This window comes from Halichoerus grypus, chromosome 6 (assembly GCF_964656455.1).
Source record: "Halichoerus grypus chromosome 6, mHalGry1.hap1.1, whole genome shotgun sequence".
Lineage (NCBI taxonomy): Eukaryota > Metazoa > Chordata > Mammalia > Carnivora > Phocidae > Halichoerus > Halichoerus grypus.
In genome coordinates, this window is record NC_135717.1 from 60,228,951 (window position 1) to 60,254,963 (window position 26,013).

The 26,013-nt window shown below is 41.3% G+C and overlaps 1 protein-coding gene across 13 annotated transcripts in view; it reads left to right on the forward strand.

Annotated features, from left to right (window-relative positions):
- The first annotated feature begins 2,494 nt into the window (after positions 1-2,494).
- The window catches only part of MLLT10 (MLLT10 histone lysine methyltransferase DOT1L cofactor), a 224,957-nt gene continuing 201,438 nt past the window's right edge, over positions 2,495-26,013 (forward strand). For 8 of the 13 annotated variants that reach the window (XM_078075204.1, XM_078075210.1, XM_078075211.1 and 5 more), the window contains exons 1-3: positions 3,102-3,216; positions 3,351-3,510; positions 7,007-7,086. In XM_078075204.1, coding sequence (XP_077931330.1) covers positions 3,351-3,510; positions 7,007-7,086 — 240 coding nt within the window. In that variant the 5' untranslated portion in view covers positions 3,102-3,216. Of the gene's footprint in view, positions 2,513-2,816; positions 3,217-3,350; positions 3,511-7,006; positions 7,087-25,795; positions 25,983-26,013 lie in introns of those variants that run through there. The other 5 variants (XM_078075209.1, XM_078075205.1, XM_078075208.1 and 2 more) reach the window with 5 other exon arrangements.

The following is a 26,013-nucleotide window of genomic DNA, read 5'->3' on the forward strand; positions in this document are numbered from 1 at the left end:
TTTACATGTTTTATCCATTCTAAGATATGAGAGTTAGCATATTCAGTCAATTGTCATATACACGAATATATATGTGTGTATCTATATATATACAGATAGATAGATATGTGTGAATGGGTATATATCTCACACAAAGGACAAATATAACTTGCTCACTGCTATATTTCCTGTATCCCAAACAGTCCCTGGCTCACAGTAAATGTTCAATAAATATTTACTGCATGAATAAATAATTAACTGTATATCTGAACTGTTTTATAATGTTCATTATTCTCCTTTTCACTTAATATTTTATAGAAATATATTAAATATTACACTTTTGCTACATAAGAAAAGTTCTATATCTGGTACGTGAGTTGAAATTAGAGTGGCCTATTTACACCCATTATATTTTCTCTTATAATTTTCATACCTCAACATTTAACATGTTAAATATCACTTTTTAAAAATAATTTGACATATTTTGTCAACATTTATATGTACATCTTTAATAAAATTTCTGCTTCAAATGCTGTTTTTTGTATATAGGCCTGTTCTTACGAAATAGTGTATTTTCTCTATTTTCCTAAATTTCAAAAATCTCTTATGAATGATGAATGTGTTTTATTTTGAAGAGTGAGTGTTTACCTATATTTCTTTTATTAAGTGTTACAGAATAGGATAAAGTACCAATCCTTCTTAACATATAAATTAATTCTATTAAAAGAACTAGGCTCCAATGCATTAAAAATAAAATGAATGTAAGTTTGAATAATTTAGTGCATTAAGGTTTGACTGCAGTGTTTAGGAAGGGAAGTTTCACATTGATTTTAACTCAAAATTACTCTTCATTGGAAGTCTGAGCCTGAGCAGGAATTGGATGTTGAACTGGTATCCCTTGTAAAAGGGTAAAGATAAAATATACAGTTAAGACACACAAAACAATACAGTTTTGTTTGAAGGTGGTTTTAATTTTACAAATATCAATGGCATTTTAAGAACATAATTATTATATGTTTAGAAATTTATTAATTGTTGCCATACCCCAAGAAAGAATTTGCATTGTATAAGTATGTAATCTTTTTGTCATGTTCTGTTAATGACCTAATAGCTAAAAGAGAATTCTCATTTTTGTGTGTCTCTTTAGTGTACATTTTCCCTTACACTTTTAGTAGATTTCCATTACTGTAGATATCTCACTTAGCTTTTAGAATGTTTGAGTATATTTGCTAACATATGCTTGCATTGTGTAATATCTATTATAATTCTTAAATAGATTTCTAGCAATTAATTTGAAATGGAAAAAACAGCCATGCTACCATTTTTTTTTCTTTATGAGAACATTTGGAATGCTTTTATTTATTTATTTATTTTTAAAAGATTTTGTTTATTTATTTGACAGAGAGAGACATAGCCAGAGAGGGAACACAAGCAGGGGGATTGGGAGAGGGAGAAGCAGGCTTCCCGCGGAGCAGGGAGCCAGATGCGGGGCTCGATCCCAAGACCCTGGGATCATGACCTGAGCTGAAGGCAGGCGCTTAACGACTGAGCCACCCAGGCGCCTCTGGAATGCTTTTAAAGATTAAACCAGTTATCTTTTGGTGACTGACTTGGACAACTTGGGTTCCTTCATCCTTTAGCACTGAGTAACTGCATTTTCCAGATATTCACATTATATTGCTAATTCCTGTTAAACAACCATTTTGTACCCGCAACTTATTAACCAAAGCCATGAATTCACCTAGTAAGTATGCTTGTCATTTAAACAAGGTATATTCCTATTTCACGCTAAACTTTCATAATTAGGCACTTTTTGCCGAAAATCAATCTTGGGCTTACAAGGATACATAGGGGACATGGCAACAGTGGAAGATTTTACAGCCCAAAACTGCGTAGTATCTGGCTAATTAATCTATTCAATTAGGCCTAAACCATTTTCTATTTGTATGTGAGGAGTGAGCTCCCATCTTTCTGCAACTTAAATCATCTTAAAAAAACAAAAAAGTGATGTTAAATTTTCAAGAGTAAATTTGGAGTAAGAGCCAGATCAGAGAAATCCTCAATCAAACCTGGACTCCCCTATCGCATGGTGTTATCATTTGGTGACTGACTAGAACTTGGGTTCCTTCATCCTTTGGTATCATATTACTGCATTTTCCAGATCATCACATTATATTGCTAATTCTTGATTAACAACCATTTGTACTCCTACACAGCAACCTGAAGGTATCCTTGGTGTTCCCTCTTTGAGTATTACCCTAACCCAGGCTTTTGACCTTCAGTCTGTGATGCGCTTTCATTTATCACTGGGGCCAATGTGGCGTGTAAGTGGGCTGTGGATCTGGTGGCACTTCCACTGCGTGAACTTTGGGTAGAGTCCAGGATGTGAATTTAATGGGTGGAGAAGCTTCAGCAGCACTGTGAAGTTAGCGCGGCCAACTGCAGGAAGCCATGCTTCACTGCACCCTTCTTGGAAGCTGGCATACTTGCCCTACCCTTGCTACCCACGGGCCAGCTCTTGAGGAAAAGGCAGGTAGGTTCTCAATGCAGGGAGATGCTCCAGGTGAATCAGTTCCCTCCAGCTCCTCTGATAAAAGACCCCTCCCTCCCGGTGTTCGGCATCCTCCTCCCTCCCTCCCTCCCTCCCTCCCTCCCTCCCTCTGAGGCCCGTTCGAGACGTGCACGCTCAGCCCGCGCGACCGGCGCTGCAGCAGACGGCCCCAACGTCCCCGCCCCCGCGTGCGCGCCCCCGCGTTCTCTCGTTGGCTCGTTCCGGCCTCAGCGCGCCGCCGGCTCCACTCGCCCCCACCCCCTAGCACACCTCGGCGGCTGCGAGCAGCGCGGGGGAGGGGAAGGGCCCGGGAGGTAGGCCGCGGCTGCGGGCCGGACGCGGCGGCGCGCACGCAGGCCTTGCCTCTCCCGGGCCTTCTCCCTCACGCCGGTCGCTGGGCGGGCGCGCACGCCGAGTGACGCTCAGAGGAGGAAGCGCAGCCCCCTTCCCCTCCCTGGCTGCCCCTGGCCCAGCGGGAGCCCCCCCAGTGCGCCTGTGCGGAGGCCTACTTGATTATGTGTGCCCTTTCCGGGCTCCAGCGTTAGCGGCCGGGTGGAGGTGGGGAGGGAAGAAGACGAGGAGGAGGAGGAGGCGGAGGAGGCGGTGGAGGGGAGGTGGGGGGAGTCAGCAAGGACATGGCTCCTGACTCCTGTGCGGAACGTGAGTGACTGAGCGGCAAAGCCCGAGTGAGCGAGCGGCCGAGCGGCGGGCGGGGGCCGGGGACGTAGGGAAGGGAGCGGGCGTGCGGGTGGCTCTGCGGGGGTAAGTACTAATTGGCTTGCATGTGTTTTTTAATGGTCCCCCCCCAACTCCCTCTTAGATGGTCTCTAGCGACCGGCCCGTGTCACTGGAGGACGAGGTCTCCCATAGTATGAAGGAGATGATTGGAGGCTGTTGCGTTTGCTCAGACGAGAGAGGCTGGGCCGAGAACCCGCTGGTTTATTGCGACGGGCACGGCTGCAGCGTCGCGGTGCATCAAGGTAAACACCCAACCGCCCGCCGGGCCGAACCCGGCCTGCTCCCAACCGTCACCGCTTCCCCCACCTTGGCAGCAACTGCCAGTTCCCCTGCCGCCCCTCCCCCCGCCCCGCCCCGCCCCCGCCCCCGCCCCGTTCCGCGGCCCGGGATTGACTCGGAGGGTCCGCGGCGGGGCGGAGGGGGTGTGGGCTGTGCATGTGGGAGAAAGTGCGTGTGGCCTGGACTGTCATGTGATTCTGCGCTCACTCTCTCAAGTGTCATTTGGCCGCCGCCTGCGCCCGGAGCCGTGGGGCTGGAGACTTTCCGAGGCGGTGGTTGGAGGCGGGGGGCCGAGGGGGGGGTGGGCGTTGCGGGTCGCGGCCTGCGCTCCGGGGGCGACGGGGGGGGGGTGGGCGTGCGCCCCTCGGTGGAGTCCCGGTGGCCGTGGGTTGGTTTGGGATCGTGGAGGCCCCTCCCCCTTCACTGGCTGCTCCGGTCTGCCGCAGTGTGTCTGGAGACTTCCTGTGGCATGGAGTCAGGCTCGGGAATGCCACTCGCTGCGCCTGGGCGGGTCGCGGAGGCAGGGCGGTTGCCCGGGCCCTTTAGATTAGGGAGGGGAGGCGCCGCTGCTTCACCCCAAGCTTTCTGGCGGAGACCCTGCTGCTGCGGACTGGGAGCTTCCTGCGGAGAAGACGGTGGCCTTCCGCCGCCGCCGTCGTGCTGCTGCAGGAGCGGCTTGGCTGAGCTGCCCTGGTCTGGTGTTGAGGCTGTAGAGGCGGCATCTGGCCACTTCCTCAGCTTAAGTAACTGAAGAGAAGAGGAGGTGGTGGTGCGGCCAGTGACTTGGGGAGCATCTTAGCTTATTTCTGGGTGTTTCCATTCGGTGAGTTTTTTGGATATTACAAGAAAGCCGAGGACACTAGTAAGAGAGTTTTCTGGCCATTAAAGTTTCTGACTTTTTCTGTTTCACGTGGTAAGGAAACAACCTAGATAATTTTTGGGTGGCTCTTCTCTCCCTGTTACTCACCAACCCGCCTTGCTTCCCATTTCTGATTTTGGCATGGAGTGATGCAAATATTTAGATACTATCGAATGAGAGAAAGCCTGAACATAAGGGTCTAAAGTGCATTCTTTATAGAATGAAATCTCAGAATTCGTAAAGGAGACTTAGGAGATAGTGAATTAATTACCAGAGTGCAGTTATTCTCATTTGTTTTTTGACAAACACCAAAGTTGCACACCTTCCTTCTTTTAAGGAGTGAAAACAATGTGTGTTGATACTGATTTTTAAGGTTTTAGAGCTGATATATAGCGTTTCCATCAGTGTTCATTGGCATTTGTGGAGGTATTTCTTAGGAATTGGATTCTAAATTGCCAAGTTTCAATCAGTAAAGTCGTCTCTTAGTATAGAAAACACTCATTTAAACTTTAAGTTTTCTTGACGAGAAGTAGTACTTCTGGGTTAAAATAAAAGTTTTTGGACATTGATGCAGTGTTTCTTGACTGATAGGACATTTTTACACTGACATGTTTACAAATTTTAAAAGGAATTACAAGTTTAGCTTTTGGAGTTTTAAAAATTTGTGCTGGTTTTATATTTTAGTGCTTTCCAGTATTTAAGATATTTCAAGCTTCCTCTGAGCAAACTCATGCAAAAATGTCAGTTGGTTATTAGTGTTCTAGGTTTTTGGGAAAATTCAACTTTGAGTTAGTTAAATATCAAAAATTTTTGTTTTTTAAAATGGAGTGAGATTTAGATCTACTGAAATCACTTATTGGAACATTCACATCATATTTTTAGAAATAAATTTGTGCTTTTAAAAATAATGGCTTTATTGAGATGTGATTCACATACCAGAAAATTCACCCACTCAAAGTGTACAATCCACTGGTTTTAGTACATTCACAGAGTTTTGTATCTAATTACCACACAGTTCTAGAACATTTTCTTTTTTCTTTCTCTCTTTTTTTTTTTTTTTAAAGAGACGGAGGGATGGGGGTACAGTGGTGGAGAGAGAATCCTAAGCAGACTCCATGCCCAGCACCGAGCAGGTGGCAGGGCTCAGTCTCACAACCCTGAGATCATGACCCGAGGTGAAATCAGGAGTCGGATTCTTTTTTTTTTTTTTTTTACGATTTTATTTATTTTTGACAGAGAGTACAAGCGGGGGAAGCAGCAGTCAGAGGGAGAGGGAGGGGCAGGCTCCGGAGCCCTATGTGGGGCTCCATCCCAGGACCCTGGGATCATGACGCGGGGCCAAAGGCAGACGCTTAACCGTCTGAGCCACCCAGGCACCCCCAGGAGTCGGATTCTTAACCGACTGAGCCACTCAGGCGCCCCAATTTTATTTTTTAATTTTTATTTGTTTCAGGGGTACAGGTCTGTGATTCATAAGTCTTACACAATACACAGCGCTCACCACAACACATATCTTCCCCAATGTCTATCATCCAGCCACCCCATCCCTTCCACCCTCCAGGCACCCCAATTTTAGAACATATTCATCAACCTAATAAGAAACCTTGGACCTGTTAACAGTTACTCTCCGTTTCTCCCCAACTCCCAACACTAGGCAACCACTAGTGTACTTTCTATCTATTGATTTGCTTATTCTGGACAATTTATACAAATGGAAGCATGTCACGCTTAACAATACATTTCATTTTCTTTTCTGCAATATTTTTTGCTTATTTTGACAGGTGATTTGGAATTATTTTTATTAGACTTATCTAAAATGCTTGCTATTTGGGACGCCTGGGTGGCTCAGTCGGTTAAGCATCTGCCTATGGCTTGGGTCATGATCCCAGGGTCTTGGGATGAGTCCTGTATGGGGCTCCTTGCTCAGCGGGGAGCCTGCTTCTCCCTCTGCCTGCCACTCCCCCTGCCTGCCACTCCCCCGCTTGTGCTCTCTCTACCTCTCTCTCTGACAAATAAATAAAATCTTTAAAAAATAAAATAAAATGCTTGCTATTTAAATTGCAGGATATAGGAATGAATGAATTTCTGAGTTATTCTTTGTAAAAAAATCTGTTAAATTTTACTCAATATTCTTCCTATCATAAAATAAGTATAATTTGTAGTGCTTATGCTTATCTAAAATAACAAAAGGCTGGTCTTTTAATGTTTTTATTAAAATGTCATACAGTAGTGCCTGGGTGGCTCGGTCGGTTAAGCATCTGCCTTTAGATCAGGTCATGATCCCAGGTCCTGGGATTGAGCCCCATGTTGGGCTCCCTGCTCAGCGGGGAGCCTGCTTTGCCCTCTCCCCACTGTTCGTGCTCTCTCTCTTTTTATCTCTCTCTCTCAAATAAATAAAATCTTAAACCCCAAAATGTCATAAAATTTTTATTAGGTGGTAACATAAGTGATAAATAAAAATATAAAATGTTTTCATTCTTTGCAAAACGTGTATTTTTATATGTATAGTCTGAGAGGTAATTGAGGGCTTTGAAAGGGTATTTGATTTTCCATAATTTAAAAAATTTTAACATATTTTAAAATCTTTTATTTCCCAATAGCTTGCTATGGCATTGTTCAAGTACCCACTGGACCATGGTTTTGCAGGAAATGTGAATCTCAGGAGAGAGCAGCCAGAGTGGTAAGAACTGTTTATCAAAAACATTAAAATACTTCAATGAAAAAGAAAAACAACTTCAGTGAGTAGCTTAGGATGCTACACACTTAGTTTCAGTTTGAAGGGTTTTCAGTTTTTTGTTCAAATATTGAATTTGGGCCAAATATTGACTTAACAGTTTTAAACCAATTTTATAAACTATGAAAAACAAATTGAACCACATAAGTATTTGTTGAGGGATACTTTGAATGGATAAAACATAAAGTTGTATTTGGGCTTTAGTTCTATCTACTGTTTTGAAGGGTTAAATTGGCAGTAGAACATAAGGAAGTTAAGGTGATAATTCTGCTAGGTTCTGCTTAATGAATTAAAAAACACAAGAGTTTAACCACTGTATTCTTTTTATTACATCTGCATGTGTATAGTTTAACTTTGAATGCTCAGTATTTTCACACATTCAGTTCTTTTGGCAAAGCAACATAAAAATTTTCCTTTCTTACTTGTCTGGCTACCTTCTTTCTGAACACTTTTGTAAACTTCTTGTAGTCATGAGGGAGGTATGTTTATTCTTTGTGGTCCAAAGCGTTTTTTTTCAGTTGAACTTCTGGAAATAACAGGGAGAAATAGATTTAATCTTCATTAATCATATAAAAGTATTACCATTTGCAGTGTGATAGTTCCTTCTTTTTGGTGTTGGCTAGAGAATTTGACAGAGGTAGAAAACAAACATTTGAACTTCTTCTTCTTCTTTTTTTTTAAAGATTTTATTTGACAGAGAGACGCAGCAAGAGAAGGAACACAAAGCAGGGGGAGTGGGAGAGGGAGAAGCAGGCTTCCCGCTGAGCAGGGAGCCCGATGCGGGGCTTGATCCCAGGACCCTGGGATCATGACCTGAGTTGAAGGCAGACGCTTAACGACTGAGCCACCCAGGCGCCCCATTTTGGCTTTATTTCTTAGGATGTGGGGCCATTCAAGGTTTTAAAGAAGAGGCGCAACTTCCTTTAATTTCTTACAGCATACAGTTATAAAAGATAAGGTCTTTTGTAAGAAACAAAAAGTGATTATAAGCTTAAATAAGCAGAGAAAGGGTATTTTATATTTTTTATTTTATTTTATTACTATTTTTTAGATTTTATTTATTAATTTGACAGAGAGAGACACAGCGAGAGAGGGAAAACAAGCAGGGGGAGTGGGGGAGGGAGAAGCAGGCCTCCCGCGGAGCAGGGAGCCTGATGTGGGGCTCGATTCCAGGACCCTGGGACCATGACCCGAGCCGAAGGCAGATGCCCAGCGACTGAGCCACCCAGGCGCCCCATATTTTTTATTTTTTTTTTTTAAGATTTTATTTTTAAGGGGCACCTGGGTGGTGCAGTTGGTTAAAGCAACTGACTCTTGGTTTTGGCTCAGGTCGTGTTCTCAGCACAGGCTGTTCTTAGGTCATGTTCTCAGCAATGGGCTCCATGCTCAGCATTGGGCTCCTCACTCAGTGTGGAGTCTGCTCGAGATTCTCTCTCTGGACTCCCGGGTGGCTCAGTCAGTTGAGTGTCTCCCTTCTGCTCAAGTCAGGATCCTGGGGTCCTGGGATTAAGCTCCGCATGGGGCTCCCTGCTCAGCAGGGAGTCTGCTTCCCCCTTCTCTTCTGCTCCTCCACCCCGCTCATTCTCTCTCTCTTTCAAATAAAATATTTAAAGGAAAAAAAAAAAAAGATTTTGTCTCCCTCTGCCCCTCCCTGCCACTCCCCCTGCTTGCTCGTGCAGGCGCTCTCAGATAAATAAAATCTTAAAGAGAGCACAAGTATGGAGAATGAGAGAGGGAGAAGCAGGCTTCCCACTTAGCAGGGAGCCCCATGTGGGGCTTGTCCCCAGGACCCTGGGATCATGACCTGAGCCGTGAAGGCAGACTCTTAATGACTGAGCCACCCAGGCGCCCCAAAGATTTTATTTTTAAGTAATCTCTACACCCAACAGGGGGCTTGAACCCACAACCCTGAGATCAAGAGCCTCGTGCTCTACTGACTGAGTCAGTCAGGCACCCCAAGGGCAGTTTAATATAAGGATATTGGAGCCAAGAAGCCTAACATGGAAATATATTCGTGACTTAGGGAATTGAATTAGCTTTTTTTTTGGTTGGTTAAGGGTCTGCCTTTCGCTCGGGTCATGATCCCAGGGTCCTGGGATCGAGCCCCATATCAGGCTCTCTACTTGGCAGGGAGTCTGCTTCTCCCTCTCACTCTCCGTCTGAGTGCTCTCTGAGCGCGCGCACTCTCTCTCAAATAAAATCTTTAAAAAAAAAAAAGGTTATTAGAGAGAGCGCGACCCTGAGAGCCTGAGCTGGGGGAGGGGCTGAGGAAGAGAATCTTTCTTCTTTTTTTAATTTATTTTTTATTTTTTTTAAGATTTTCTTTATTCATGAGAGACCTAACTGACTGAGCCACCCAGGCACCCAGGAAGAGAATCTTTCACGCAGACTCCCCGCTGAGCGAGGAGCCAGCCGAGGGCTCTGTCCCACAGCCCATGAGATCATGAACTGAGCTGAAACCAAGAGTGGGACGCTTAACTAACCGAACCACCCAGGTGCCCCAAATTAGTCTTTTTTTTTTTTTAAGTAAATCCTTCCCTTTTGGTAATCATTACTTTGTTTATTTTAAAAGTAATTTCTATGCCAAGGTAGGGCTCGAACTCATGCTGTTAGACTGAGTCAGCCAGGCACCCCAAGAATAGAATTAGTCTTAATCTTAATTCTGCTTTTATTTGTGTGTCGGCTTTATTCTTTTCCTTCCTGCAGGTTTTCTCTTCTGTTGGCTGTTTACTGTCAGATTCTATGTTAAATGTTCTATAACAATTATCTGGTTTAGTCATCTTATCAAACCTTTGAGGTATTTTGTTGTTCTCATTTTATGGATAAAGACATCATAGTTTTAAGAGAAATGCATATCTAGTTGGAGGCTGGGCTGTGATTAAGCTCTCAACCATCATGTTCTGTATTGCCTCCTGTGGTGAAAGTGGCCATACTTCAGCTCCTAATATTTTCTGTTTCCTGTCTCGAGACTAAATCTTAAATCTCATCTCAGTCTCATGTTCCTTTGGGTAACAAAAAACTGGGTTGGCTTGGATAAGGTGCCTAGCTCTGGACCAACTAGCCATGGCTAGACAATAGGGTTGCTTAGACACGGAGAGATGTCTGTGGGTTTGGGATAGCTCACTTCTCAGAGAAGGGATTTATGAGCTGATGGTACCGTAGTAGAATAATAAAGTTGTAATTTCAGACAAGTAGTTCAGAGTATATAGAATGGATTTGAGGGGGAGGTTAGAAACTGAAAAACTTAGGATGATATTACACTAAAAATGTGAGAGTAGAAAGGAAGGGAGGGAGCATTTTGAAGGATGAAATGACAGAAATGGATATTGGGTAAAGGAAAGGGAATAATCAAAAGATGATTCTTAGTATCAAGGGTAATCACTGGAATGGTGATGCCATTAATAGTCATAGAGTAATGGTAATAAAGTACAGCAGGTTTGAAGAATAAGGGAAGTTCTGTTTTGAGCATGTTGGTTTTGATGATGCTAGGATTTTTCATTGGAAATTTAGGATTAAAGTAATGGAATTAAGTTAGAGTTGGAGCTGCATAGAAGAAAGACTGGAAACCAAATGACATTTTTGTTGTTGTTGTTAGAGAAGAGAAAAATGAAGACAGCTATGGTGAATATCCACATTTGGGGAGAGTAAGAGAACAAGTTACCAAGGATGGAAAATGAACTGTCAGGAAAGGAGAACCTGCAGTAGTAACAGACACTTGGTTTCTCAGGAAAGGCTAGTTGATAGTGACGTTGCTGTAAGGATGCTGAAGAACTGAGAAAAGTTTCTGAGACCAAATTGTAGTTCCTTTGTTTGGGCAGAACTCTCGTTATAGGTACTGAGGAGAGTAGAGATTGTAGGATTAGACGGAATATTGAAAAAGTAAGGAAAGAGGAGAGTAAGAGTTAGAGATCGAATTTTGTTGGTTTTTTAATTTATTTTTATTTATTTATTTTTTTATTTTTTAAAGATTTTATTTATTTATTTGACAGAGATAGAGACAGCTAGAGAGGGAACACAAGCAGGGGGAGTGGGAGAGGGAGAAGCAGGCCTCCCGCCGAGCAGGGAGCCTGATGCGGGGCTCGATCCCAGGACCCTGGGATCATGACCTGAGCCGAAGGCAGACGCTCATCGACTGAGCCACCCAGGCGCCCCGAATTTTGTTGGTTTTTAACGGAAACTCTTTGTAGGTAGGCATTCATTGTTCAGAAAAAGCACTTGATGGGGCTCCTGGGTGGCTCACATGGTTGAGCATCTGCCTTCGGCTCCAGTCATGATCCCAAGGTCCTGGGATCGAGCCCCACATCAGGCTCCTTGGTCGGGCAGGAAGCCTGCTTCTCCTTCTATCTCTACTGCTCCTCCTGCTTGTGCTCTCTCGTCCTCTCTGTCAAATAAATAAAATGTTTAAAAACAAAACAAAACACTTGATTTGCTTTATTTACCTCAAGTGAACATGTATTTTTGAAGATTTTTTTTTAAAGATTTTATTCATTTGAGGGAGAGAAGGAGAGAGGGAGAGTGCACAAGCAGGGGGAGAGGCAGAGGGGAGGGAGAAGCAGAGTCCCCGCTGAGCAGGGAGCCCGACTGGGGCTCGATCCCAGGACCCTGAGATCATGACCTGAGCTGAAGGCAGGCGCTTAACTGACTGAGCCACCCAGGCGCCCCATGCTGAAGATACTTTATTAGGCCTTAAAACTGTTTGGGAACCACTGTCTGCTGGTTAGAGGTTAAAACTCTGATGACTGTTTTGTATTTAATGAGTATTTGTTCTTAATTACCACAGGCTGAAGAGACTTACTAGAAATGTTATATATTTATATACTTTTAATGGGATAAAGAGTATATGTTAGATTTTAAATATTCTACTTTGAAAACATGGTGAGTGGATTGTGAAAAAAAATAAAATGGCCAAAAGCCCATTAAGAATTTGCATTATTTAGGGGTGCCTGGGTGGCTCAGTCGTTAAGCATCTGCCTTCGGCTCAGGTCATGATCCCAGGGTCCTGGGATCGAACCCCGCATCGGGCTCCCTGCTTGGCGGGAAGCCTGCTTCTCCCTCTCCCACTCCCCCTGCTTGTGCTCTCTCTCTCTCGCTGTGTCTCTCTGTGTCAAACAAAATAAATAAAATCTTTAAAAAAAAAAAAGAATTTGCATTATTTAGGTATTGCTATTCTAGCTCTAAATGAAAAGACTATTTTCTACAGGAGGTAAGATGTAACTTTTTCCTACTGTTCTGCCTCTTTTTATTGTAGTTCTTCCTGGCTTAACATTGTCAGGGAAGAACTGCTAGATGGAATGTAAATCAGAATTTCAGGGATTGACCTAGGGTTTGCACATTTTGTTTTTTTTTAAGATTTTATTTATTTGACATAGAGAGAGAGAGAGCACAAGCAGGGGGAGCGGCAGGCAGAGGGAGAAGCAGGCGCTGATCAAGGAGCCCAATGTGGGGCTCGATCCCAGGACCTCCTGGGATCATGACCTGAGCTGAAGGCAGATGCTTAACTGACTCTGAGCCACCCTGGCTCCCCCACATTTTATTTTTTAATTTTTGCTTAATGAAGATATATAATGCAAAAAAAGTCACTATAAATCTTTAAAACCATCTGAACTATATACTTAACTGTATTATGTATTTACGTTTAATTTTATTAAGTAAAATTATATTAATATATATTTGTCATAAATAGGTATGGATATAGAACATAAAATAAATATTCCCCACCCAGGGGAACTAAGGTGGATTCTTCATATTTGCCCCAAATCTTGCCTTCTTCTTAAAATAATAAATAAAAAAATTAAGTTGAAATACTTTTTGTACTCTCCCCAGTCTGAGTCATCCATTATCCTTTTAGTGTCTATTAGGATCATCTCTCTCTCTTTTCTTTCCAGTTTCATTGGGATATAATCGACCTATAACATTGTATTGATTTAAGGTATACAATGTAATGATTTGATACATATATATACATATATTGCAAAATGATTACTAAAATGAGTTTAGTTAACATCTATTCTCACATAGTTGCAATTTTTTTTTTTTTTAAGATTTTATTTATTTGAGAGAGAGAGGTAGCAAGAGAGAGCACGAATGGGGTAGGGTGGGTTGGGTGGGTGGGGAGGAGGGACAGAGGGAGAGGCAGAAGCAGGCTCCCCCCTGAGCAGGGAGCCCGCCTCGGGGTTTGATCCTAGGACCCTGGGATGATGACCTGAGCCAAAGGCAGATACTTAACCAACTGAGCCACCCAGGCGCCCTTGCAATTTTTTCTTTTGATGAGAACTATTTTTGTTTTTTTAAAGATTTTATTTATTTGACGGAGACACAGCGAGGGAGGGAACATAAGCAGGGAGAGTGGGAGAGGGAGAAGCAGGCTTCCTGTGCGGGGCTCAATCCCAGGACCCTGGGATCATGACCTGAGCCGAAGGCAGACACTTAACGACTGAGCCACCCAGGCACCCCTTGATGAGAACTTTTAAGATTTATTCTTGGGGCACCTGGTTGGCTCAGTTGGTAGAGTATAGGACTCTTAATCTCACGGTTGTGAGTTCAAGCCCCATGTTGGGTGTAAAGCTTACTTATACACAGAACTTTCATATACACAATACAGTATTGTTAATTATAGTCACCATGCTATATATTCCACTCCCAGAACTTACCGTATAACTGAAAGTTTTTACCTTTTGATCAACCACCACACACCTTTTCCCCACCCACCATCCACTGCCTTTGGCAACCGCCACTCAGTTTTCTGTTTCTATGAGACCGGTTCTTTTAGATCCAAATGTAAGTGAGGTCGTATAGTACAGATGGACCTCTGACTTAGGATTTTTTGACTTTACAGTGCTGTGAAAGCAGTACGTATTCAGAAGAAACCATATTTCAAATCTTATTTTTTGATCTTTTCCCAGACTAGTGATACGCAGTATAATATGCTTGTGATGCTGGGCAGTGGCAGCTAGCCAGCGCTGCCAGTCAGCTGCCAACTCAATCAGGAGGGCAAACAACAGATAGCTTAGGACCATTCTCTACCCTTACAAGCACTCTGTTTTTCACTTCAGTGCAGTCGTCAATAAATTACATAAGGTATTCCACACTTTATTATAAAATAGGATCTGTGTTAAGATGATTTTGCTCAGCTGTAAGCTAAGTGTTGTGAGCACATTTCACACTAGGCTAGGCTATGATATTTGGTAGGTTAGGTGTATTAAATACATTTTCAACTTATGATATTTTCAACTTACGGGTTTATTGGGACATAACTCCATTGTACGCTGAGGAAGATCTGTATTTGTCTAATTTGTTTCACTTAGCATAATGCCTTCCATCTGTGTTGTTGCTAACAGCATGATTTTCTTCTTTTTTATGGCCAAATAATATTCCTGTGTGTGTGTGTGTGTGTGTGTGTGTGTGTGTGTGTGTGTGTGTGTATCTCACGGTCTATGTTTTTATACTGCATGTGTGTATTTATAAATATCATTTAGTATTATAGGAATGGCATCATATTGTATATATGTTTTGCAACTTGTGATATAGCTGCATTAATACATACTGATTTAGTTCATTCTTTTTATCTGCTTTTTAGTGTTTTGTCACAGAATGTACCACAATTTAATTTCCTTTTTTAATTTTTGTTTTTAAATTTAATTTCTTTATTGATGGTCATTTAGGTTTCTGATTTTTCACAATCACAAATAGTGCTGCAGTGAACATATACGTAGACATAATGAAGCTTGGTGTTTTTGTTTATTTTTTTAAAGAGATAGTGGGGGGAGGGGCAGAAGGAGAGGGAGAGAGAAAGGATCTTAAACAGCTCCACGCCCAGTGCGGAGCCCCTTGGGCTCGATCTCACAGTAGTGAGATCATGAGCTGAGCTGAAATCAAATTAGGAGTCGGATGCTTAACCAACTGAGCCACCCAGGTGTCCCAGAAAGCTTGGTGTTTTTAAAAAATATAGTCTGAGAGTCTGTATTAATAGGCAGGTTTTAATTTGTTTACGGTTATAATAGTGACTGGTATATTTGGGCTTATTTCAAAAATTTTATTTTCTGTTTTCTATTTACCATGCCTTTTTTCTTTCGCTTTTCCTTCAGTTGGAGTGATTGAATGTTCTTTATTCCTTTTTATTTTAAACATTTTTTTAAGGATTTTATTTATTTATTTGAGAGAGAGACAGAGAGAACCCAAGTGGGGTGAGGGGCAGAGGGAGAAGCAGACTCCCTGCTGAGCAGGGAGCCCGATGGCGGGGTTTGATCCCGAGATTCTGGGATCATGACCTGAGCCGAAGGCAGATGCTTAACTGACTGAGCCACCCAGGTGCCTCTATTCCTTTTTTTTTTCTTTTTTAATCCTGTGTTGATTTGGAGAGTATATATTCTATTTCTTTTGTGTTAGTGATTGTCCTAAAGTTTTAATTTGCATACTTTGTATTTTAAATGAGTCAAAAAGTAATACAACCAAAATCTCAGGATTCCTTGTATTCCCCCTCTTTCCCTAGCAAAATCTGTTATTGTCTGTATTTTAATTCCATCTGATTTATTTATTTGTTTGTTTGAAGGGGGGAGGGTGAGAAGGAGAGAGAGAATCCCAAGCAGGCGCCACTCCCAGCATGAATTGGATGTGGGGCTCGATCTCACAACCCTGAGATCATGACCTGAGATGAAATCAAGAGTTGGATGCTTAACTGACCCCAAATTCCACCTTCCTTTTAATTTCCCAAATTAGTAGCTGTGTGTGTGTTTTTTAAAATTTTTTAAATTTCATTTTTAAATTTATTATTTTTTTTAAGATTTTATTTATTTGAGAGAGAGAGTGAGGGAGAGAGAAAAGGAGCAGGGAGAGGGGCAGAGGGAGAAGCAAGCTTTCCGCTGAGCAGGGAGCCCGATGCAGGGCTCCATCCCAGGACCCTGGGATCATGACCTGAGCTAAAGGCAGATGCTTAACCGACTGAGCCACCCAGGCGCCCCAGTTGTTTTTTAATAGGTACTTGTAATTTAGACCTAAGATTACTGAAGTTTTGCTCAACTGTTTGTTTCCCTTGCTGCTTTATGGGTCATTTCCTTTTTTTTTTTTAATTACACAGTTCTAGTGTTCCCCTCCAGAGTCTTTGACTAGTAAGTAGTAAGCAAGCTATATGAGTCTTTTTATGTCTAGAATGTTATTATTTTGCTCTCATCTATGCTAGTTTGAGTTCTAGAGTCATAGTTGTTTTCCTGTAAGTAAAGATCTTATTCTAGTTTGTCTTCTGGTGTCTAATTGTGGTAAACAGAAAATCTGTTGACATAGTGCTTATCCTGCTTCAGAGTTGATTTGCTTTTTCATTCTGTGGACTCAATGTTTTTTTTCATCTTGGAAAATTTTCTGCTCTCTCTTCAGGTATCACCTCATTTAATTTTTTTCTGGAACTGTTACTTAGGTGTATGCTTGGGATTCTTGTTCTTTTCTTCATGTATTTTGTTATTTTTAAAAAATTTTTTTAGAAGATTTTATTTGAGAGGGAGAGAGAGAGAGGGAGAGTGAGCTCGCACACAAGCAAGAGCAGGGAGAGGGAGAAACAGACTCCCCACTGAGCAGGGAGCCCGACCTTGGGCTCGATCCCAGGATCCTGGGATCATGACCTGAGCCGAAGGCAGACGCTTAATGGACTGAGCCACCCAGGCACCCCTCTTTATGTCTTTCAATTTCTCTCTCATATTTTCTATTTTCTCTCTCCATTATGGATAATCTCTTTAGCTCTGTCTTGAAATTTATGCTTATTGTTAACTGAGTCATTGAATTTCTTTTCTGAGTAAATCATACCTACAATTTCTATTTTATTTTTCAATTTGCCCTTTTTTCCCCATAATATTTTGCTATTTTTGCCTTATGGATGATATTCCTTTATTATTTGAACATTTAAAACATACTTATTTTAGGGGCACCTGGCTGGGTCACTTGGTGGAGCATGCGACTCTTGATCTCACAGTCTTGAGTTCAAGTCCCACATTGGGCATAGAGATTACTAAAAAAAACTTACTTTAATACTTCAGAGATTTTAGAATTCTTTCATTTGTTTTGTTAACTCTGGTGGTAGACATCTTCATGTACTTTGTAATTTTTGGTTGTGAGCTAATCCTCAGGAGTTGTCTTCTTTGGGTTCCTGTTCCTCTAGGAACACAGTGAAGATGTTGCTGTGGGGAGTTTGTGCGTTTGCGGTCTCTGAAGAACCATGTTTGCCCCCTAACAAAGATCAGATTACGGTAGCTTCTGCAAGTTAGGAATTTACAAATTTACAAATTCTTTCATTTAAAAGGAGTTCAAAAGGCCTTTTAAAACTTTTTGACAACTCTGTGACATCAGTTGGGGTCAGGCTTTTTTTTTTTGTCTTCCTATTACGCCAACCTTAGCACATGGTTTTCATTTTCAGGGTTGTCCCACAGTCAGAGCATGGCAGCTGGAACTTCAGTCATTGTGACCTGCAGAAAGAAGTTCCAGGCAGAAGGGGGGGGGGGGATGGTAAAGTTAAAAGTGGTTTTCCTCCCCGCTGACTTCTTCTCTTAACGTTTTCCTGAAGTCCCAGTCAACAAGTTATGCTTAGTTTTACTGGCTTTTGATTGTTAGACTTCAAAATATGGGTCAGTTGAAGAACTGAATAAAATTGGTGTTTTGTTAGGAGGGAAGAACGGTAGAATGGTTTTGGGGTGGTAACCAGCCAACTCTGTCAGATTTTGCCTACTGAAGTTCACTGCTCCAGACTAATTTTTAAATTTGTTTCTTGACTGGAATCTGGTACCCTTTAGATAATGGATTTTGGGCCCCACACTCTCTCAGTGTAGGCTTGAATTTCTGGTTTTTCTAGAGTGACCCCTCTACTTATGTCCAGAACTAGCATCTCATTTCAGTGCAGCTTCTCTAGTCTTAACTGGTCTAGGCCATGTTTTTCTCTAATAAATTCCCCTTTGGTTGTATAATAGGCCCTTAACAGCTCCTGTCCTTGTGCAGGGAACCCAGTTAGAACTTTTTTTGTCTGTGTGTCTAGGGTCTGTGCTAGTGTCATAGTCAGTTCCAATCTCTAGGGGTATATATTAGATCTGATATCTTCATTGACTGCCTCAGCTTCAACTAATGTTCATCTTTTTAGCTTTTCTTTTTTATTTCTGCTACCTGGAGATTAACCTTTATCTACATAATTAAAAATTGCTTTCAAAGTTATTTATCTTTGATTTCTGAGTGCAAGAGGCAGTTGCAGTTTTAAAATTTCATAATTTTATTTCTGTGCAAGCTGTTTAGCTTGTATACTTTAATGGAATGCCTTCAGAGTTAACCATCTGCTAGCATTTTTTCTCCTATTGCTGATTCATATCTAATATTTGCCTTTGTAGCTTTAAAAGAGGTGCTTTTAGAAAGTTAACAGATTTAGTGCTTACCACCATAGATAAAATAGTAAATGGCCAATTTCTGTTGTCTCTCTTGATTCTTCTTTTACTATGAGAAAAGCCTAGCATGTCTGACATGAAGTACGTGCTTAATACTTGTTTTATTCTTTTCTAACCTGCCTATGCAACTAGTAAGAGAAATGAAATCATAGGAATGTATTGATACCTTGCCCAGCATATGGTATCTATTTATTCCTTTTTTTAGATCAGATTTAATTTTTTTTTTTAAGATATAATTTCTGTGTTTATCAAAGTGATAAATGCATAGTCAAAGTCAGGTATTACCGAAAACTTCTCTCACACAAATAAAGCAGTACCTTGCTGCTTGACTCTTGAACCCTAATCTCATTCTTCAGAAGCAGGCTCTTTTGGCTGCTCCTTCTGGTATTTACTTGCATTTTTTTTTTTTTTAAGATTATTTATTTTTTAGAGAGAGAGAGCACAAGCAGGTGGAGTAGCAGGGAGAGGGAGAAGCAGGCTTCCCACTGAGCAAGGAGCCCGACATGGGGCTTGATCCTAGGACCCTGGGATTATGACCTAAGCTGAAGGCAGATACTTAACCAACTGAATCACCCAGGCGCCCCTCAAGTTTATTTTTCTTAGTAATCTCCAAACCTGGTATGGGGTTTGAGCTCAATCCCAGGATTAAGAGTTGTGTGCTCTACCAACTGAGCCAGCCAGGTGCCCCTATAAGCAGCTATTCTTGACATATCAGTTTTAGTAGTTGCCTTTCAGTATATCACAAATTTTCATTAAATCAGTGGTATTAAACAGTAATATTTACACTATTATTACTATTTAAATATTTCATTAATTTGTGAGCCAAAAGTATACTGTTTTCTTGTATTTTTTTTATTTCCCTGGGATTAATCGTATTTTCATTTTCTTTGTATTCTTTTTTTTAATACTTTTAAGATTTTATTTATTTTTTAAGACTTTATTTGTCAGAGAGAGAGAGAGAGAGCACGAGCGAGCGTAAGCAGGGGGAGTGACAGGCAGAGGGAGAAGCAGGCTCCCCTCTGAGCAAGGTGCCCAATGTGGGACTTGATCCCCGGCCCTGGGACCATGACCTGAGCCAAAGGCCGATGCTTAACTGACTGAGCCATCCAGGCATCTTCTTATATTCTTTATCTAAGGCTAAATCTTTGTATATCCTCTAGTTGCTGCTTCATATAATCTTCCAAATGATTGGGGTGCCTAGGTGGCTCAGTCGTTAGGCATCTGCCTTCGGCTCAGGTCATGATCCCAGGGCCCTGGGATTGAGCCCTATATCGGGCTCCCCACTCAGTGGGGAGCCTGCTTCTCCCTCTCCCTCTCCCTGCTGCTCCCTCTACTTGTGGTTACTCTATCTCTGTCAAATAAATAAATAAAATCTTTAAAAAAAAAATCTTCCAAATGATTAATGCATCAGGTAGTCTGTTAATAAAATTTTCAATTAATTCCCTTTTGCTTTTCCTCTCTCCCTCCTCTCCCTTTTTTTCTCCTCCTCTCTTTCCATCTTCTTCCCCTCTCCCTCTGTCCTTCCCTCTTCTTTCCTCTTCTCTCCCTTCTGCCTCCTCCTCTCCCTCCTCTTCCATTTTTCCTTCTTCCTCCTTTCCTTTTTAAACTAGTAGACCTTCTGGGTACCATCTCCCTGCTGTCATTTGGGCTGGTTTCTCTTTAGGCCTGGATCTTTCCCTCACTATCATCTTGGGGGAGTTTCTTTCTTTCTTTCTTATTCTGGATTCTATTTTATAATGCTTCATTCCCCCGTTTCATCTTTAATTGTTTATTTTCTTGTTTCAGTGGGTACCTCTAGTAGCTTCATAGGAAATGGTGCGTGAGAAATAATTTTTTAAAGATTTTGCATGTTTGATAAAATTGGTAGCTTTACCATCTTGAATAGTAGTTTGGCTGACTATAGAATTCTTGGTTGGAAATCATTTTTTTTTTTTTAAAGATTTTATTTATTTATTTGAGAGACAGCCTGGGGAGAGAGCGCAGGAGCAGTGGGGAGGGGCAGAGGGAGAGGGAGAAGTAGGCTTTCCACTGAGCAGGGAGCCCGATGTTGGGCTCCATCCCAGGGCCCTGGGATCATGACCTGAGCTGAAGGCAGACGCTTAACTGACTGAGCCACCCAGGTGCCCCTGGAAATCATTTTCTTTCAGAATTTTGGTGATTTGCTTTTTAGGTTCAGTGTTTCTGTTAGAGATCCAGTAAAGTTCTGATTTCTAATACTTTGTATGTGATTGTTTTCTCTGGATTTTTTGTTTTTGTTTTTTTATCCAGGTTATTTCTGATATTTTTCATGGTAGCATGTTTCCCCTCACTCATTGTAAAGGGCACACAGTGGCCCTTTTGATTTGGTAAATCATGTTAGGGAACATAAGTTCCGTTAATGGTAAAATTTTTTTTGATTATTTCTTTGATGATTTGCTTAGTTCTGTTATTTTTCTGTATGGTTTTTTATTTGGATATTGGACTTTTGAACTAATTTTCCAATTTTTAATATTTTTTGTTTATCTGTTTTTTTTTTTTCCCCACTTTCTGAGGCAGTTCCTTACTTTGTCTTCTAACCCTTCACTTAAATTTCTAAAGTCTATTATACTCTATGTTCTTTATGTTTTACATCTGTTTTTATTTCTTGTATGCAGTATCTTTTTTTTTTTTAATTGAAGTGTAGTTGACGCATAATGTTACATTATTTTCAGGGGTACAACATAGTGATTCCACAACTCTCTATGGTATGCTGTGCTCATCACAAGTATAGCTATCATGTGTCACTGTATATATAATGCTGTTATACAATCACTGACTATATTCCTTATGATGTGCCTTTTCATCCTTGTGACTTACTCATTCCATAACTAGAGGCCTGTATCTCCTACTCCCCCATCACACATTTTGCCCATTCCCTCAGTCAATCACCAGTTTTTGGATTTATGGGTTTGTTTTTGCTTATTTTCTTTGTTCATTCATTTGTTGTGTTTAGATCCCACATATAAACAAAATTGAATGGTATTTGTCTTTTTCTGACTTATTTCACTTAACATAATACTCTCTAGATCCATCCCTGTTTTGGCAAATGGCAAGATCTCATTCTTTCTTTATGGCTCAGTTATACTTCATTGTGTGTTTGTATGTATGTGTACACACACTGCATGTTCTTTATTCATTTATTTATCCATGGACACTTCAGTTGATTCTATATCTTGGTTATTGTAAATAATGCTACAATAAACATAAAGGTGCATATATTTTTTTGGATTCGTGTTTTCATTTTCTCTTGGTAAATATTCAGTAGTGGAATTATTAGATCATATGCTAATCTATTTTTTTTTAAAGATTTTATTTATTTATTTTGAGAGAGAGAGAGAGCATATGCTCAGGTTGGGGGAGGGATAGAGGGGGAGAGAGAATCTCAAGCAGATTCCCCTCTAAGTGTGGAGCCTGACGCAGGGCTTGATGTCACAACTGATATCGTGACCTGAGCTGAAATCAAGAGTAAGATGCCAGGTGCCCCATGGTAATCTATTTTTAATTTTCGATGAACTTCCATTTTGTTTTCCACAGTGGCTGCAACAATTTATTCTCCCACCATCCGTGCACAAGTTTTCCCTTTATTCCATATCCTTGTCAGCACTTGTTAATTCTTGTGTTTTTGATACTAGCCATTCTGACTAGTGTAAAGTGATAATCTCATTGTGGTTTTAATTTGCATTTCCTTGATGATGAGTGATGTTGAGCATCTTTTCATGTGTTTGTTGGCCATCTGTATGTCTTATTTGGAAAAATATCTATTTCAGGTACTATTTATTTATTTATTTATTTATGAGAGAGCCGAGAGAGAGCATGAGCAGAGGCAGGGGAGAGGGAGAAGCAGGCTCCCTGCTGAGCAGGGAGCCAGACACGGGGCTCGATCCCAGGACTCTGGGATCATGATCTGAGCCAAAGGCAGATGCTTAACCAACTGAGTCACCGAGGCGCCCCACCCATTTCTTTTTTTTTTTATTTTTTAAAAGATTTTATTTTTAGGGGTGTCTGGGTTGCTCAGTTGGTTAAGCATCTGCCTTTGGCTCGGGTCATGGTCCCAGGGTCCTGGGATCGAGCCTGGTATCGGGTTCTCTGCTCAGTGGGGAGTCTGCTTCTCATTCTCTTTCTGTGCTCGCGTGCTCTCTCTCTCGCTCATTCGCTCTTGTTTTCAAATAAATAAATAAAATCTTAAAATTTTTATTTTAAAGATTTTATTTATTTGACAGAAAGCAGGAGATCACAGGCAGGGGGATCGGCAGAGAGGGAGAAGCAGGCTTCCCGATGAGCAGAGAGCCTGATGCGGGGCTCGATCCCAGGACCCTGGGATTATGACCGAAGCCGAAGGCAGTTGCTCAAGCAACTGAGTCACCCAGGTGCCCCAAAAAAGATTTTAAGTAATCTCTGTACCCAGTGTGGGGCTTGAACTCTAGACTCTGAGATCAAGAGTCGCACACTCCACTGACTGAGCCACCCAGGTGCCCCCCGCTCCGCTTTTTTTTTTTCCCCTGCTCATTTTTTTTTTTTAAAGATTTCATTTATTTATTTGACAAAGAGAGAGACAGTGAGAGAGGGAACACAAGCAAGGGGAGTGTGAGTGGGAGAAGCAGGCTTCCCGCGGAGCAGGGAGCCCAATGTGGGGCTCGATCCCAGGACCCTGGGATCATGACCTGAGCTGAAGGCAGACGCTTAACGACTGAGCCACCCAGGCGCCCCTCCCTGCTCATTTTTTAATTGGATATTTTGGTGTTGAGTTGTAGAAGTTCTTTTTTTTTTTTTTGTAAATTTTGTATATCTTTTTTATTTTTTATCTTTTTAAGTAAGCTCCACACTCAATATGGGCCTTAAACTCATAACCCTGAGATTAAGTGTCACATGCTCCATCTACTGAGCCAGCCAGGTGCCCCTATTTTGTATATATTTAGAATATTAATCCCTTATCAGATACATCATTTGCATATATTTTCTCCCATTCAGTGGGTTGCCTTTTCATTTTGTTGAGGGTTTCCTTTGCTGTGCTAAAGCATTTTATTTTGATGTAGTCCAGTGATTTCTTTTTGCTTTTGTTTCCCTTGCCTGAGGAGACACATCTAGAAAAATGTTTCTATGGCTGATGTCAAAAATTTTAACTGCCAATGTTTTCTTCAAAGAGTTTTCTGGTGTCAGGTCTCACATTGAGGTCTTTAATCAATTTTGAGTTTATTTTTGTGTGTGACTAAGAAAGTGGTCCAGGTTTGTTCTTTTGCATGTTGCTGTCCAGTTTTCCCAGCACCCTTTGTTGAAGAGTCTGTCTTTTCCCCATTGTATATTCTTGCTTCTTTTGTTGTAGATTAATTGACCATAAAAGTGTGGGGTTATTTCTGAGCTCTCTATTCTGTTCCACTGATCTGTGTGTCTGTTTTTGTGCCAGTACCATACTGTTTTGATTATTATAGCATTGTATATCTTGAAATCTGGGATTGTGATACCTCCAGCTTTGGTCTTCTTTCTCAAGATTGCTTTGGCCATTTGGAGTCTTGTGGTTCCGTACAAATTTTAGTTTTATTGTAGTTATGTGAAACATGTTCCTGTTTTGTTAGGGATTATAGCTTACTGTGGGTAGTAAGGATATTTTAACAATATGGGTTCTTCCATTCCATGAATATGGAATATCTTTTGGATGCTATTTTTCTCTTAACTGTGAGGATATTAGTCAGAAGGTTTTTTTGTTTTGTTTTGTTTTGTTTTGTCTCAGTTTTCTGAAGTTTTCGTCTGCTCCTGGGACTCTTTTCCTCAGAATTCCTCTGTATGATTGTTTGGGCCTGTCTTGTTAGAGACCTTGTTTAAAAATGTGGTGACTCTTAGCCACCTATTTGAATTTAAGACAAACTCCTAATGAGTTGATTGGAAGCTGTGTGTGTGTGGGCAGGGATTGTTGCTGATTGGCTTCGTTATAGGTGATCTAACTGGATTCTTTTATTAGGAGACCACCAGCTGGTTAGCTTATTGAGAGGGAAATCTTCCAATCATCTGTTTCGGATTGACAAACCTGGTTATTCAATATTCTTTGAGCCAGATGTTTGCTGGAATTTCACTATTTACAGTTAGATTTTCAGTTAATTCCTATTTTTCGGTATGGTACCCGTTTCCTCAGCTGTGCCTGGTATCCCCAAATCCAGATTTCCTCATTTACCCTTTCTGCAATTTTCCAGGATGGGTGTAGTTGAGAAGGAGATTAGTGGGAAGTTTGGTGGTTTTTCAGAGTATATCCCGTCTCTCCTCACCTGAACCCATTCCTTTTGGATACATATACCTCCACCTGTGCATGAGTGACTCCCTATCCCTGATGCCTGGTACCTCCAGTTGCTGCTATATAGTCTAAGATACATTGCTTTTGGGCTTATCTTACTACAACAACCTTTTCTGATTTGTTAAGTGACTTACTACTTGTCTCCTTTCTAGCTTCCGAAATTTTATAGCTGTTGTCTTCTCTTACGTTCTTTTTCTGTTTGTAGCTTTAGTTCCCATCTCATTTACTGGTGTTCTAGGAAGGAGAGGAGGTAGTTTTTAAGTGGAATTAACTATTTGTGCTTGTGATGTGGTCTTTTACCATCTCTTTCAGGGCTTTGTTTTATGTTTTAGTGTGTTCTTTCTGCTTGATTTTTCTTCCCTCACTCCACACACATTTTTGAATTTTTTCATAGACTCTACTTTCCCTTTACATTTTTCACCTTTCATTTTTTGTCTTTTCTCTTTCATTAGCAAGCTTCCTGGAAGAATAAAGCTGTAGTTGATAACTCCGCTTCAATTGTCTATTATAGTCTAGCCTCTTAGTTGTGCATAATGATTGAGATACAACTTAATTGTCATTTTAAGCAATAGCATATGAAATCTGCATTTGCTATAGTATTCTCATCATGGACACTTGTCCATTTTGTCTTTCAGTGACCCTTGTATAGAAGCCCATGTACTAGAAATTCTTTTAATAATTTAGCTTCAGGAAAATTGACTCCTGGTATATTTCCTCCTTTTTCCTAGCTACCGGATACGCATTCTGTTTTTCTCTTTGTTCTGGCTATCAGGCAGCCTAGAACCAAATCTGGTCTTTAGTTACATCAGTTGTATTAATCTGATTACTAGTATATTTGTTTCTTCCTCCTCCTCCTGTGGGGTTTAGGACTTCACCTCTTATCTCTGTTTCTCTGCGTGTTGATTTCATTCTCTCATACTACAGACTCTCTACTTCATGAGGCTGGAACCATGACTGCTGGCAGCTCTTGGCTCTCCTCTTCCCAGCCCCTTCTGCCAGAAGAAGGGGCTCTCTTGAAGAATCCTGGGAAGGACTCTGATTGGCCTGTCTTGGATCATGTACCCACCATCCCTGTGGCTGGAGTGGGGAGGGTACTATGAATGGCAACCCTCACTAGAACTGCATAGTTGGAGTCAGGGGTAAGAGCAGTTTCCCTAAATCAGGGGGATG